The sequence below is a fragment of the Belonocnema kinseyi genome, chromosome 1, assembly GCF_010883055.1.
Source record: "Belonocnema kinseyi isolate 2016_QV_RU_SX_M_011 chromosome 1, B_treatae_v1, whole genome shotgun sequence".
Classification (NCBI taxonomy): Eukaryota; Metazoa; Arthropoda; class Insecta; order Hymenoptera; family Cynipidae; genus Belonocnema; species Belonocnema kinseyi.
Window position 1 is genome coordinate 20,694,992 of NC_046657.1, and position 14,205 is coordinate 20,709,196.

The 14,205-nt window shown below is 26.0% G+C and overlaps 1 protein-coding gene across 1 annotated transcript in view; it reads left to right on the forward strand.

Moving 5' to 3' along the window:
* LOC117177657 (ribonucleases P/MRP protein subunit POP1) overlaps window positions 1–13,897 on the forward strand; it is a 16,448-nt gene extending 2,551 nt beyond the window's left edge. Inside the window, exons 2-3 of the mRNA XM_033368503.1 lie at window positions 4,512–6,005; window positions 12,825–13,897. Coding sequence (XP_033224394.1) covers window positions 4,512–6,005; window positions 12,825–13,864 — 2,534 coding nt within the window. The 3' untranslated portion in view covers window positions 13,865–13,897. The remainder of the gene's footprint in view (window positions 1–4,511; window positions 6,006–12,824) is intronic.
* Window positions 13,898–14,205: the final 308 nt, after the last annotated feature.

Here is a 14,205-nt window from a genome sequence, read left to right on the forward strand (position 1 = left end):
GAAAAAGACGAATTTTTCACCAAATAATTTCATTTTTATCCAAGAAAGATGAAAATTCTATTAAAACAGATGCATTTTTTTAAATTAAAATATATTTCACTTAACTTTTCAACACTAAAATATGAATTTTAAAGAAGAAGTAAATTTTCTACGAAGATATTTTAATTTTCAACCGAAAAAAACGAATTTTCAACCTAAAAGGATAACTTATAAAAAAAGGTTGAATCTTTAACCCAATAGTTGCATTTTTATCCTAGAAGGATGAAAATTCTACTTAAACAAATGAATTTTTAAATAAAAATATAAATCACTTGATTTTTTAACAATAAAATATTAAGTTTAAAGAAAAAGTACATTTTCTACGGATATATTTGAATTTTACACCGAAAAAGACGAATTTTCAACAAAACAGTTGAAAATTAAAAATACACGTTTTCAAAAAAAAAAATAGTTGAATTTTCATTAAAAAAAGATTTCATTTTGAGGAAAACGACGAATTTTTTAGAAGATACTTAAATAGTCAACAAAAAAGTAATTTTCAATTAAGAGAGATCATTTTTTTATCATAAAAGATAAATTTTTTATTAATTAAAATAGAAGAAAAGAATGCATTTATAACAAAATAGATGAATCCTCAACCAAAGAGATGAATTTTCAATCAAGAAGGATCAATTTTAAACCAAATAGTTGACTTTAACTATGAAAGATATTTTTTGAACCAACTTATAAAGCATAAATTTCTATTCAAAAATGGAATAGTTAAATTTTGTGACGAAAAAAATTAATTTCTAAACAAAGAAAAAAACGAATGTTGAACAAAACAGATGAATTTTCATCCCGGGAATATTGTTTTTTTTTTCACCAAAAAAGACGAATTAAAAAAAATAGTTTCATTCTGCATGAAATTCTCGTAATTTCATCCAAAATACTGGAATCCTCTGATAAGTAAATACTCTGAAATTAAATTAAAAAATTCCTTTTTATGCAAAAAAAGCTTTGCCATCAATCTCGAAATTGCATTAAAAACTAGAAAATAAAAAAAATCGATTTTATCATTTCAGTTACAGAAAATTCCAAGCAAAACAAATTAATTTTCCAAAAAGTACATGAATTTTCAATTAGAAAAATAATTGTTTAAAAAGTTTTCAACCAAATAAATTAATTTTCTGCTCTAAAATATCAGTTTTGAAACAAAAATTGAATAGTTACTATTTAAGTAAAAAAATATATAATTTTTAATAAAAAACAGATTTTTATCAAAATAGTTCAGTTTAGAATAAAAGAAATTTAGTTTGAACTAAAATGAGGAATCTTCAACTAAAAAATGCAGTTTTAACAAAAATAGAAAAGTTCAATAGTTTAAAAAATCATTTCTAGCTATATAAATAAAGTTGTTAACGGAATATTTTAATTTTAAGGAAAATACTAAGAAAATTAAATTTATATAAAAAAGACCAATTTTTTGACAAACAATGAAATAGGGACAGTTTTAATTGAAAAAATTTATTTTCAATTTTTAACAAACTTCTTTTCAAACTAAGGAATAAATTTTGAACAAAAAATTAATTTTTAAACGAAAAAATTAGTTTCCTATAAAAAAAGATCAATCTTTAACAAAATCGATTAATTTTTTGATCAACATTTTTTTATTTTGAAAGGAATTTTCCGACCTAATAATTAAATTTTCAACCAAAAAGCTGAATCACTCGTTTTTTTTTTAATGAAGAAGATGAATTTTCAATAAAACATGAAATAATTTAATTTTTAGTAAAAAAATAATTTTAATTAAATAGTTTAATTTTGAAAAAAGGTTTCAAAACCAGGGTTTTAAACTAAAATCATTAATCGTCAACTTAAAAATAATGAATTTTTAAGAAAGTAGTTCCACTTTCAAATAAGTAGTTTAATTTTCAACGAAAAAAGATGAATTCTCACGAAAAACATAATAGTTGATTTTTTAACCCAAACTTTCAATTTTTATTTAAAATGATGCATTTTTAACTAGAAATCCAATAGTTAATTTTTCAGTTAAAAAAAATTTATTGTCAAAGCAACAACAAAATTTCAACAAAAGAGTTGAATTTTTAACAACAAAAAAATTAATTTTTAACCAGTATGAAGTTTCAACTAAGGAGATTACTTTTCTAGCAAAAAATTCAAATTTTCAACAAAATACGTGAATTTTCAACTAAAAAAAATTTTTTTTACGGAAAAATAGAATATTTAAATGTTCAGTTAGAAGAAAATTTTTTAACCAAGTAAAATAACTTGTCAACTAAGTAGTTAATTTATTAACCAAATATATGAATTGTCAATAAAAAAAATTAATTTTCAACCGGAAAAATAAATTTGTCATCAAGAAGGTTTTATTTTCTTTTTTTCTACTTTATTCTTTTTTTATTTTATTATATTTTTTACATTTTTTTAATAAAAAAGACACGCTTTTAACAAAATACGTGAATTTTCAATTAAAAAGGGTACATTTTCAAAGAAAAATAGAATAGGTGGTTAAATTTTCAGTTAAAATAATAAAATTTAAACAAAATAAAATAAATTGTCAATAAAAAAATTAATTTTCAACCAAAAAGATGAATTTTTAACTAAGAAGATTACTTTTTTACCAAAAAAGTCCAATTTTCAACAGCAAAAAAATAATTTTCAATAAAATAGTTACATTTTGAATATAAAATAGTGATTTCAACATAAAATCATGAATGATCAATTAAAAAAAAAGAATTTTTAACAAATTAGTTCCATTTTAAAACAAAAAATATGAATTTTCAACAAAAAATGTAATAGCTTTTTATTTAAATCAAAAATATTTTAATTTTAAAGCAGAAAGAGTTAAATTCAACCAACATAAAAATGAATTTTTAACCAAGTATTTGAATCTTCTACCAAAACAGATTAATTTTCAATCCAAAAAGACGAATTTTCAACTGAAAAGGATCACTTTTTTTTACAAAAAATTTTATTCACGATTGATGCAATTTCTATTGAATCAAATGCATTTTTTAATTAAAAAAAAAAATTTTCAAAAAAATAGTTGAATTTTCAACCCGAAAAGTTGAAAAGTCATCAAGAACGTTAATTTTAAATTAAGACAGATCATTTTTCTACCATAAAATATCAATTTTCAACTAAATTAAATAAAAGAAAGTAAAAGCGTTCTCAACAAATTAAATGACTCTTCAATCAAGAAAGATATTTTTTTAATTAACTTATAAAGGATAAATTTCTATCTGAAAATGGAAAACTTAAATTTTGTGATAAATTAATTAATTTTCAACAAACAAAAACGAATTTTGAACAAAACCGTTGAATTTTCAACCAAACAGTTGCATTTTTATCCAAGAAAGATGCAATTTCTATTGAATCAGATGAATTTTTTAATTGAAAAGAAAAATTTTCAAAAAAATAGTTGAATTTTCAACCCGAAAAGTTGAAAAGACAGCAAGAAAGTTAATTTTAAATTAAGACAGATAATTTTTCTACCATAAAATATCAATTTTCAACTGAATTAAATAAAAGAAAGTAAAAGCGTTCTTAACAAAATAAATGACTCTTCAATCAAGAAAGATATTTTTTTTAATTAACTTATAAAGGATAAATTTCTATCTGAAAATGGAAAACTTAAATTTTATGATAAATTAATTAATTTTCAACAAACAAAAACAAATTTTGAACAAAACCGTTGAATTTTCAACCAAACAGTTGCATTTTTATCCAAGAAAGATGCAATTTCTATTGAATCAGATGAATTTTCTAATTAAAAAGACAAATTTTCAAAAATGCATTCTTAAAAAAATAGATGAATCTTCAACCAAAGAGATGAATTTTCAATAAAGAAGGATGAATTTAAAAAAATATATTTAACTCTTCAACTAAGGAAGATATTTCTTTAACCAACTATAAAGGATAAATTTCTATCCAAAAATGGAATAGTCAAATTTTGTGATAAATTAATTAATTTTCAAACAAACAAAAAACGAATTTAGAATAAAACAGTTGAATTTTCAACCAAATAGTTGTATTTTCATCAAAGAAAGATGCAATTTCTATTGAATCAGATGAATTTTCTAATTAAAAAGACAAATGTTCAAAAATGCATTCTTAAAAAAATAGATGAATCTTCAACCAAAGAGATGAATTTTTAATAAAGAAGGATGAATTTAAAAAAAAATATTTAACTCTTCAACTAAGGAAGATATTTCTTTAACCAACTATAAAGGATAAATTTCTATCCAAAAATGGAATAGTCAAATTTTGTGATAAATTAATTAATATTCAAACAAATTTCGAACAAAACAGTTGAATTTTCAAAAAAAAAAATAGTTTTATTTTCTACCAAATTCTCGTAATTGCAAGCAAAATACTGAAATCCCCTGAAAAGTAAAAATTCTAAAATTAAATATGTCCTCTTTATGAAAAAAAAAAGCTTTGTCATCAACCTCGAAATTGCATTAAAAACTAGAAAATAAAGATAAAAAAAATGGATTTTATCATTTCAGTTACAGAAAATCCCAAGCAAAACAAGTTAATTTTCCAAAAACTACCTCGCCACATGCGCCGTAGAATAATGTCCCACAACGTGAAACGAATGCCCCGTCGATTGCGAGAATCCCACCACAATCAGATGTCAAAATCGGGATTGCCACAGGGAAACAAGAAAGTTCCGTCGCGAAAATACCGCAGACGACCGCGAAATCTCCTCCTAGAATACAATCGTCGAAAACGCGAGAAATTCTGGCTCGAGACTCACATTTGGCACGCAAAGCGATTCAAAATGACCGAAAAGTGGGGCTTCAAATTAGCCGAGCATCCAAACGACAAATGCTTCAAAGCAAATTACCGAGCAGTCGCCGCACATTCTTTAATCCAGGACATTTCCTATTTCACCTGTCTAGAAATTTCCGGTCCTCTCGACACTTTGATTTCTGCCCTCGCAAAACATTCCGATCCCTCCTTCGATTTTCGAAACGAATCTCTCATCAACGGGGCAAAAGAGGGCGCAATTATGTTTTACAGAAAGGGAGGATTTCCGGAATTTCCCTTAGGAAATGTTAATTTTATCTGGAGGCCTAGAATTTCTGATGAAAGAACTGGCTCTGATCCAAATGAAATTTCGGACTCTAATAAAACGATCTGGCTCTGGATTCACCCTGGATCTTACCAAGAAATTTTCCACGAGCTCATTTCCAATTTCGAGTTTGAATTCAAGTCCGAATCGGAGGAGATTTTTGAGAACGAGGAGTATACGGATCTGGAAAAAATGCCCTCGGCTTTCAAAATCCTCCAGGTAATCAAAACTCCGGTTTATAAAAACGAGAAATGCGAGATGATTGTTTTGAGGAATTCCCTAAATCGGTTTCGAATTTCGGGACCTTTGTCACTCTCCGTTCTGACCGAGGCTCTGAAACTCACGAAAATAAAAACCGATCAGATCAAAGTGGACGCTAAAAGTGAATCTGAAAATCAAGAAGTAGAAATAATCGAGAAGAGTGGAGAAAAAATGGATACAGATGAAGAAATTCTTTCTTGGGACCAAGTTTTCTACTCGAAAAAGGAAAATCTAGATGCTTTTCAAGTTCAGAAGAGTCTTTTTGAGAAATTGAAGAGTCTCAAATCGCCGGATCAAGTTCCTGCTAATTCGGTCATTGCTTTGACGGTTTTGGATCCAAGATTTAATTTTCCGGAAAAAAGAACAAAGGCGGGGAAAAATGCGGCTGAAGATAAGGAAGATGAGGAAATGGATTTGAATGTGGAGGAGAATTTGGTGCCGGGTTTAGCGAATCAAAGTGGAATTTGGGAATTGGGAGTGAGAGATGATGTTACGAAGAATTTGATGGCGACGAGCCAGATTCATAAAATGAGGAGGGAAGTTTTGGTTCCCGGGATGGAGAACGATGGGTGGTTTGACGAGGAGAAAATGCACAAGATTCCGATTATTTTGGTACAGAAACCCGAGATTCGCAGACCTGGAGGCGCCACTCAAAGACGAAGAGGTATTACAAAATTGTTAGGTTTTCATTTATTTTGATATATTACCATAAATTTTTTTTTTTAATTTTCAGCAATTCTTTTGAATTCCCTTGAATTATTTTGCATTTTTTGCGAGTTCTATTCAATTTCTTTAAGTTATTTTCAGTTTAATTGAATTCTTCTTAATTTTATTTAAATTTTTAAAACTCTTGGGATTCGTTGGAAGCTAATTTTGAATTAAATGTTACTGAATTCAGTTAAATCCCTCTTAATCCATTGGAATCTTTTAAAATTATCTTAAATTCATTTGAATTCTACAAATTTACTTGAATTTTCAGAAATCTATATTCAACTGAATTTAATTACTTACTTTTTTCTATTCTTTTAATTACTTTTTAATTAATTATATTTTTTTCTTTACACTATTTTAGATTCGTTTGAATTTTGCCAATTCTTTTGAATTTTTTCGAATCCACTTGAATTCTTTAGGATTCCTTTCAATTCTTTTAAATAAATTTCAATTTTTTTGAATTTCACTGCATTCAGTTAAATTCTCCCTGATGCATTGGATTCTTTCGAATTTATCTTAAATTTCCCAATATTTATTATATTCAACTGAATTCAATTACATATTTCTTAAATTCTTTTAATTCCCTTAAATACGTTTTAATTATTATAAATTATTTTTAATTTTTAAGAATTCTCTTTAATTATTTTAAATTCAATTGAGTTTTTGATTTATAAGACTTATTTAAATTATTTTAGATTCGTGTGATGTTTTGCGAATTCTTTTTTAATTATTTCGAATCCACTTAAATTCTGCACGATTTTTTTCAATTCTTTTTAATAAATTTCAATTTTATTGAATTTTACTAAAAGCAGTTACAATTTCCTTATTTCATTGGATTTTTTGGAATTTCTTTTGAATTCATTTGAATTATTGCAAATTTCCTTGAATTTTCCGATATTTATATTTAAATTCTTTGAATTCTTTTTAATATCTAGGAATTCCTTTGAGTTCAATTTAAGTATTTTGAATTCCATTGAATTCTTCCTAGTTCAATTCAATTATTTTTAATTCGATTTCATTATTTTTTATTCAACCGAATTTTTCTTAATTCATTGAATTTGATTGAATCATTTTATATTCCTTTCTTTTTTGCGAATTCTTCTAAATTTTCTTGAATGCTTTTGAATTTTTCAAAATGCAATTGATTTTCTTCCAATTATTTTCAGTTTAGTTGAAAACTTCTGATTCACTTGAATTTTTGAAACTCTATGCATTCTTTTAAATTCACTTGAATTCTGTAGGTCTGTAGAATTCTTTTCATTTATTTTGAATAAATTTCAATTTTATTGAATTTTACTAAAAGCAGTTACAATTTTCTTATTTCATTGGATTTTTTGGAATTTCTTTTGAATTCATTTGAATTATTTGAAATTTACTTGAATTTTCCGATATTTACATAAATTATTTTAAATTCTTTGAATTCCTTTGAATTCTTTTCAATATCTGGGAATTCATTTGAGTTCAATTTAATTATTTTGAATTCCATTGAATTCTTCCTAGTTCAATTCAATTATTTTTTATTCAATTTCTGATTCACTTGAATTTTTGAAATTCTATGCATTCTTTTCAATTTATTGAATTCTGTAGGTCTGTAGGCTTCTTTTCAATTCTTTGTATAACATTTCAATTTTATTAAAGTTTACTGAATGCAGTCGAAATGTTCCTTATTTCGTTGTATTCTTTTGAATTAGCTTTAGTTCACTTAAATCGCTCGAAATTAACCTAAATACTTTTAAATCCTTTCAATTCTATTCAAGTTTTGCGAATTATTTGAAACTCTTTTGATTCTTTTTGAATTTAATTAAATTCTTTTGAATCCTTTGTGGTTTAATTCTATTTTTTAATCAAATTGATCTCTTGTTAATTCATTGGATGTGTTTGCATTATTTTCGATTTTTTAAAATTCTTTTGGATTATGTTAAATTATTTTAAATTCTCGGGAATGAAATTGAATTTCTTCAATTTTTTTTCAGTTTAGTTGAATCCTTCTGATTGACTTTAATTTTCGAAACTCCTTAGATTGTTTTGAATACACTTGAATTTTGTAGGATGTCTTTCAATTCTTTTTAATAAATTTCAATTTTTCTAAATTTGAATGAATTCTTATTCCATTGCATTTTTTTGGAATTTATTTTGAATTTGTTTGAGTTATTCTAAATTTATTTGAATTTTCCAAAATTTACTTAAATTCTATTTTTTTTACATGAATCCTTTTGAATTTTTGGGAATTCTTTTGAATTTCCTTTATTTATTTTGAATTTCATTGCATTATTTTTAATTCAATTGAATTCCTAATTCATTGGATTTATTTTAATTATTTTAGATTCCTTTGATTTTTTGCAAATTTTTTTGGATTTCCTTGAACTTGTTTAAATTAAGTTCAATTCTTCTGAATTTTACTTAAATTTTCGAAACTTGTGATTCTTGTGAATCAACTTGGCTCTGTTGGATTCCTTTCAATTCTTATAAATAAATTAGAATTTTATTGAATTTTACTAAGTTCTCTTGAATTCCTCTTAATTCATTAGATTCTTCTGAATTTATCTTTGATTTACTTGCATTCTGATTTTAATTCCCTTGAATTCTTTTGAATTTTTGCGAATGCAATCGATTTTCTTCAAATTCTTTTCAGTTTAGTTGGAGTCTTCTGATTCGCTTGAATTGTTGAAACTCTCGGGATTCTTTTGCGTACACTTGAATTCTTTAGAATTTCTCTAATATTTTTTTTCACAAATTTCAATTTCATGGGACTTTACTTAATTAATTGAATTTTTCTAAATCTATTTGATTCTTTTTAATTAATCTTGAATTCACTTAAATTCTTTTTCATTTTTAGGAATTTAATTTTCAATAATTTTGTAGAAAATTCATATTTTTGGGTAGACAACTTAATTGTTTTACAGGAATTTTTTTTATTATTTTATTATTTATTATATATTTTTTATTATTTTTAAACATAAAGAAAAGTTTAGGACAGTCAGAGAAAAAAAAATGCTTTCTCATGGGAAAAGTTATGAAAAGTCATGGAATTTCGAAATTGGGATTTTCTATCAACCCCGTAATTCATTGAATCCTTTTTCATTTTTTGTATCCTTTTGAATTCCTTAAATTTTGTAATTCAGGCCTGTATAAAAATTACTTAGCATTAGTTAATTCATCGCAAAACGACATTTTTTTCTTACTTTTCCATTAGATTCTTTTAAATTTATCTTAAATTCAATTGAATTCTCTTAATTCATTATATTTATTAGAATTATTTTAGAATTTTTTGGGAATTCTTTTAAATTTTCTTGGATTCTTTTGCATTTTCCGAATTCAATCCAATTTCTTTGAATTAATTTCTGTTTAGTTGCATTTTTCTGATTCACGTTAATTTTTTCCCAACTTTTGGGATTCTTTTGAATCCACTTGAATTCTCTAGGATTTCTTTGAATTCTTTTTAATAGATTTCAATTTTATTGAATTCTACTTAATTTAATTGAATGCTTCTTGAATCCATTATATTCTATTGAATTTATCTTTACTTCACTTGCATTTTTCGAAATTAACTTAAATATTTTTAAATCCATTGAATTTTACTTCAGGTTTTGGGAATTATTTGAAATTCCCTTGAATAATTTTGAATTTAATTACATTATTTTAAATTCTTTTTAGTTCAACTCAATTCTTTTGAATTAAATTGAATTATTTTGAATTTAATTAAATCATATTTAATTCAATTGAATCTTCTTAATTTATGGGATAATGCGTGTTATTTTAGATTTCTTTGATTTTTTAGGATTCTTTTGGATTTTATTAAATTATTTTAAATTCTCGCGAATGCAATTGAATTTCTTCGAATTTTTTTCAGTTTAGTTGAATCCTTCTGATTCACTTGCATTTTTAAAACTCTTTAGATTGTTTTGAATTCACTCGAATGCTGTGAGATTCCTTTCAATTCTTTTCAATAAATTTCAATTTTATTAAATTTGACTGAATTCAGTCGAACTCTTCTTATTCCATTGAATTCTTTAGAATTTATTTTAAATTCGTTTGAATTATTCTAAATTTACTTGAATTTTCCGAAATTTACATAAATTATTTTAAATCCTTCGAATTCACTTGAATTCTTTTGAGTTTCCTTTAAATATTTTGAATTTAATTGAATTCTTAGTTCTATTCAATTCTTTTGAATTCAATTACACTATTTTCAATTCAACTGAATTCTTCTTAATTAATTGGATTTGTTTGCTTTTGAATTTCTCTGAATTCTTTTCGGTTTAGTTGAATTTTTCTGATTCATTCAATTTTTTAACTTTTGGAATTGTTTTGAATTCTCTTGATTTCTTCAGGATTCCTTTCAATTCTTTTGAATACATTTTTAATTAATTGAATTGTGCTTAATTCAGTTGAGCTCTTCTTAATCTAATAGATTCTTTAGAATTTATTTTGAATTTACTTGAATCCTTCTAAATTGATTTAAATTTTCCAAAATTTACTTACATTCTTTTAATTCCTTTGAATTCTTTTTAACTTTTGGGAATTCTTTTTAATTTTTGGGAATTCTTTTTAATTTTTGAGGATTCTTTTGAGTTCCGTTTAATTTGTTTAATTTATTTGAATTTCTTCGAATTATTTTCATATTAGTAGAATTTTTCTTATTGATTTAATTTTTTCAACTTTTGGGATTCTTTTAAATCCACTTGAATTCTGTAGGATTCCTTTCAATTCTTTTAAGTCCACTTGAATTCTGTATGATTCCTTTCAATTCTTTTAAATAAATTTTTAATTTATTGAATTGTACTTAATTCATTCGAGTTCTTCATAATCTATTGAATTCTTTGGAATTTACTTGAATTCTTCTAAATTGATTTAAATTTTCCAAAATTTACTTATATTCTTTTAATTCCTTTGAATTCTTTTTAATTTTTGGGAATTTTTTTTCATTTTTGAGGATTCTTTTGAGTTCCTTTTAATTTGTTTAATTTAATTGAATTTCTTCGAATTATTTACATATTAGTTGAATTTTTCTGATTCATTTAATTTTTTCAACTTTTGGGATTCTTTTAAATCCACTTTAATTCTGTAGGATTCCTTTCAATTCTTTTAAATCCGCTTGAATTCTGTAGGATTCCTTTCAATTCTTTTAAATAAAATTTTAATTTATTGAATTGTACTTAATTCAATCGAGTTCTTCGTAATCTATTGAATTCTTTGGAATTTACTTGAATTCTTCTAAATTGATTTAAATTTTCCAAAATTTACTTATATTCTTTTAATTCCTTTGAATTCTTTTCAATTTTTGGGAATTTTTTTTCATTTTTGAGGATTCTTTTGAGTTCCTTTTAATTTGTTTAATTTCATTTAATTTCTTCGAATTCTTTTCAGTTTAGTTGATTCACTTGCATTTTTGAAACTCTTTGGATTGTTTCGAATCCACTCTTATTCTGTAGGATTTCTTTCAATTCTTTCTAATACATTTTAATTATGTTGAATTTTATTGAATTTATGTGAATTCTTAATTCATTGCACTATTTTGAATTTATCTTAATGGCTCTTGAATTGTTTTGAATTTTTGATACTCTTTGGAATGTCCTTAAATTGTCTTGAATTTAATTGAATTATTTTTAATTCAATTGAATTCTTCTTGGTTCAATTAGATTGGATTTGCTTGAATTATTTTATATTCCTTAGCATTTTTACAAATTCCTTTAAAATTTCTTGAGTTATTTTATTTTTTTTATTTTTGCGAATCCAATTGAATTTCTTGTAATTCTTTTCAGTTTAATTGAATTCTTCTAAATAACTTGAATTTTTAATTTTTAGAATTCTTTTAAATCCACTTGAGTTATGTAGGATTCCTGTCAATTATTTTTAAAAAATTTTAATTTTATTGAATTTTACAAACTCATAATTTTTCTTAACCCATTCGATTCTTTTGAACTTACCTTGAATTCGCTTGAATCCTTTTTAATTCTTTCAATTTTAAAATGCAGGTCTCTATAAAAGTGACTAATTATTAGTTAATCCCTCGCAAAACGACAATTTGTTCCAACTTTTTCATTGGATTCTTTTCAATTTATCTTGAATTCAATTGAATTCTGTTTAATTAATTATATTTGTTTGAATTATTTTAGATTCTTTTGATTTTTTGGGAATTATTGAAAATTTTCTTAAATTATTTTGAATTTTTGTGAATGCAATTGATTTTCTTCGAATTCTCTCCAGGTTTGTTGAATTCCTCTGATTCACTTAAATTTTTGAAACTCTTGGGATTCTTTTACGTTGACTTGAATTCTTTAGGATTCTTATTTCAATTTTATGAGATTTTGCTTAATTTGATCAAATGTTTCTCAATCTATTCGATTCTTTTGAATTAATCTTGAATTCACTTTAATTTTTTTTTAATTTTTATCAATTCTTTTTAATCTTTAGCCCTTTGTTTTTCAGTAGTTTTGTAGAGAATCCATATTTTTGGGGTTGAAAACTCAACTGTTTTGCAGGATCTTCTTTTTTTTAAGTTAGTTATCTATTATTGATACTTTCTTATTTTTATACATTAAAGAACAATTTAGAACGGTCAAAAAATGCTCAGGAGAAAAGTTAGGGAAAGTCATGGAATGTCAAAATTGGGATTTTCTATCAAGCCTTTAATTCTTGGAATCCCATTTAATTCTCTGTATCCTTTTGAATTCTTCAACTTTCTAAATTCGGATCTGCATAAAAATGACTGAATATTAGTTAATCTCTCGCAAAAGGACCATTTTTCGTAAGTTTTCCAATTTGTTTTCAGGTTTCGCATCCGGTTTTGACATCATCATCCCCGCCGGTTGGTCCCTGCCTTTCTGGCTCTCCTTCATTTTCCGTTGCGTGAGACCCGGAGGCCTCAGAGAATCCAGATCCATAATTTTCGAGTCCCTCAACATGTCCTCGCCAGATCTCTTCCATCCCGGAACTCCCGCCTACAAACGCGAGTCCCTCCACAGAAAGCAAAAACTGAAAGAAACCTACTTCAGACATCCTCCAAATCGTCGAGTGAATTACCTCAAATTCGGAATCACATCACCCTTCTCCTGTGAATGGGAAATCCTCAGAAAAGAGTGGCAAGCCGAGGGCGAATTTTTCACTCTCCGTGAAAAAAACGTTCTGCAAAGTCTCGACGAGAATCTCACCCAGCGACGAAGAGGTCGGAAATTTCAAAAAGCAAAAACTGTCCAAATCGAGCCGCTGAACATTGAATCAGAGAAGAGAAATAATTGCCTGGTACCGGTTAAAGTGACAGTCGAGAGGAAAGGAGTGGCCGAAGATTTTGCCATCATTTGTCTCCCGACTGACGAGGACCTGGACAATTTCAGGAAGAGGAAAAAATGGTCGGGACCAGTCGAAACTCCCAAGTCGGACCCGTTCGAGAAGGAGAGAACGAATTCGAGGAGGAGGCATTTGGAACTTTTGAAGAGATTGAGGAAGCAGAGAGTGCGAAGGAAGAAGAAATTGGAGAGTGCGGAAAATGAGATTGAGATTTTGAATTTGAGGAAATTGATCGATGAGAAATTGAGGGATACGAATAAGAAAATTGTTGAGGACCAGGCGAGGAGAATGGAGGAACTGTCGCTTCCGGAATGTAAGCGGGTTCGATTTTCCTGTGATCGAGAGATTATGGGATTTGTGGAACAGGGGGGATTTTGTCTCTCGGAGGCGAAGGGAGTTGGGAGGGGTTACGTTGTTTTCGAGGCTTTGAAAGGTTTGATTAGTAAAAAAAGAGATCTTGTGTTGATTAGAAATACTCAGTCGAGGCAATACAGGTTTGCGAGTCTCGAAGTTCTTGTCACTTGATTACTTTTTTTTTTTTTTAGTTTTTTTTTTAGTTTTATTTAGGAAATCTTCTTTTTAAGAAATAAAATATATTTTCTGTCGCAATTTAGTTGAATTTCTTTGCCTAGAAAGTAATAATTGACGGGCGACTTGGCCGGAAAATCGGGAATTTAATTTTAAAAATCGGGAATTTACTTCTGATTGTAGCGAAATTTAAGTTTTCATTATTCTTTCACTATTTATTTCAGGTGTCTATACTTATTTTGGAATTATCTAGAATTCTTTCAAGAAATTTTTGATTAATTTCATTAATTTGAAGTGATTTGAAAATCTTTTGAAATATTTTAGGATAACGAATTTTC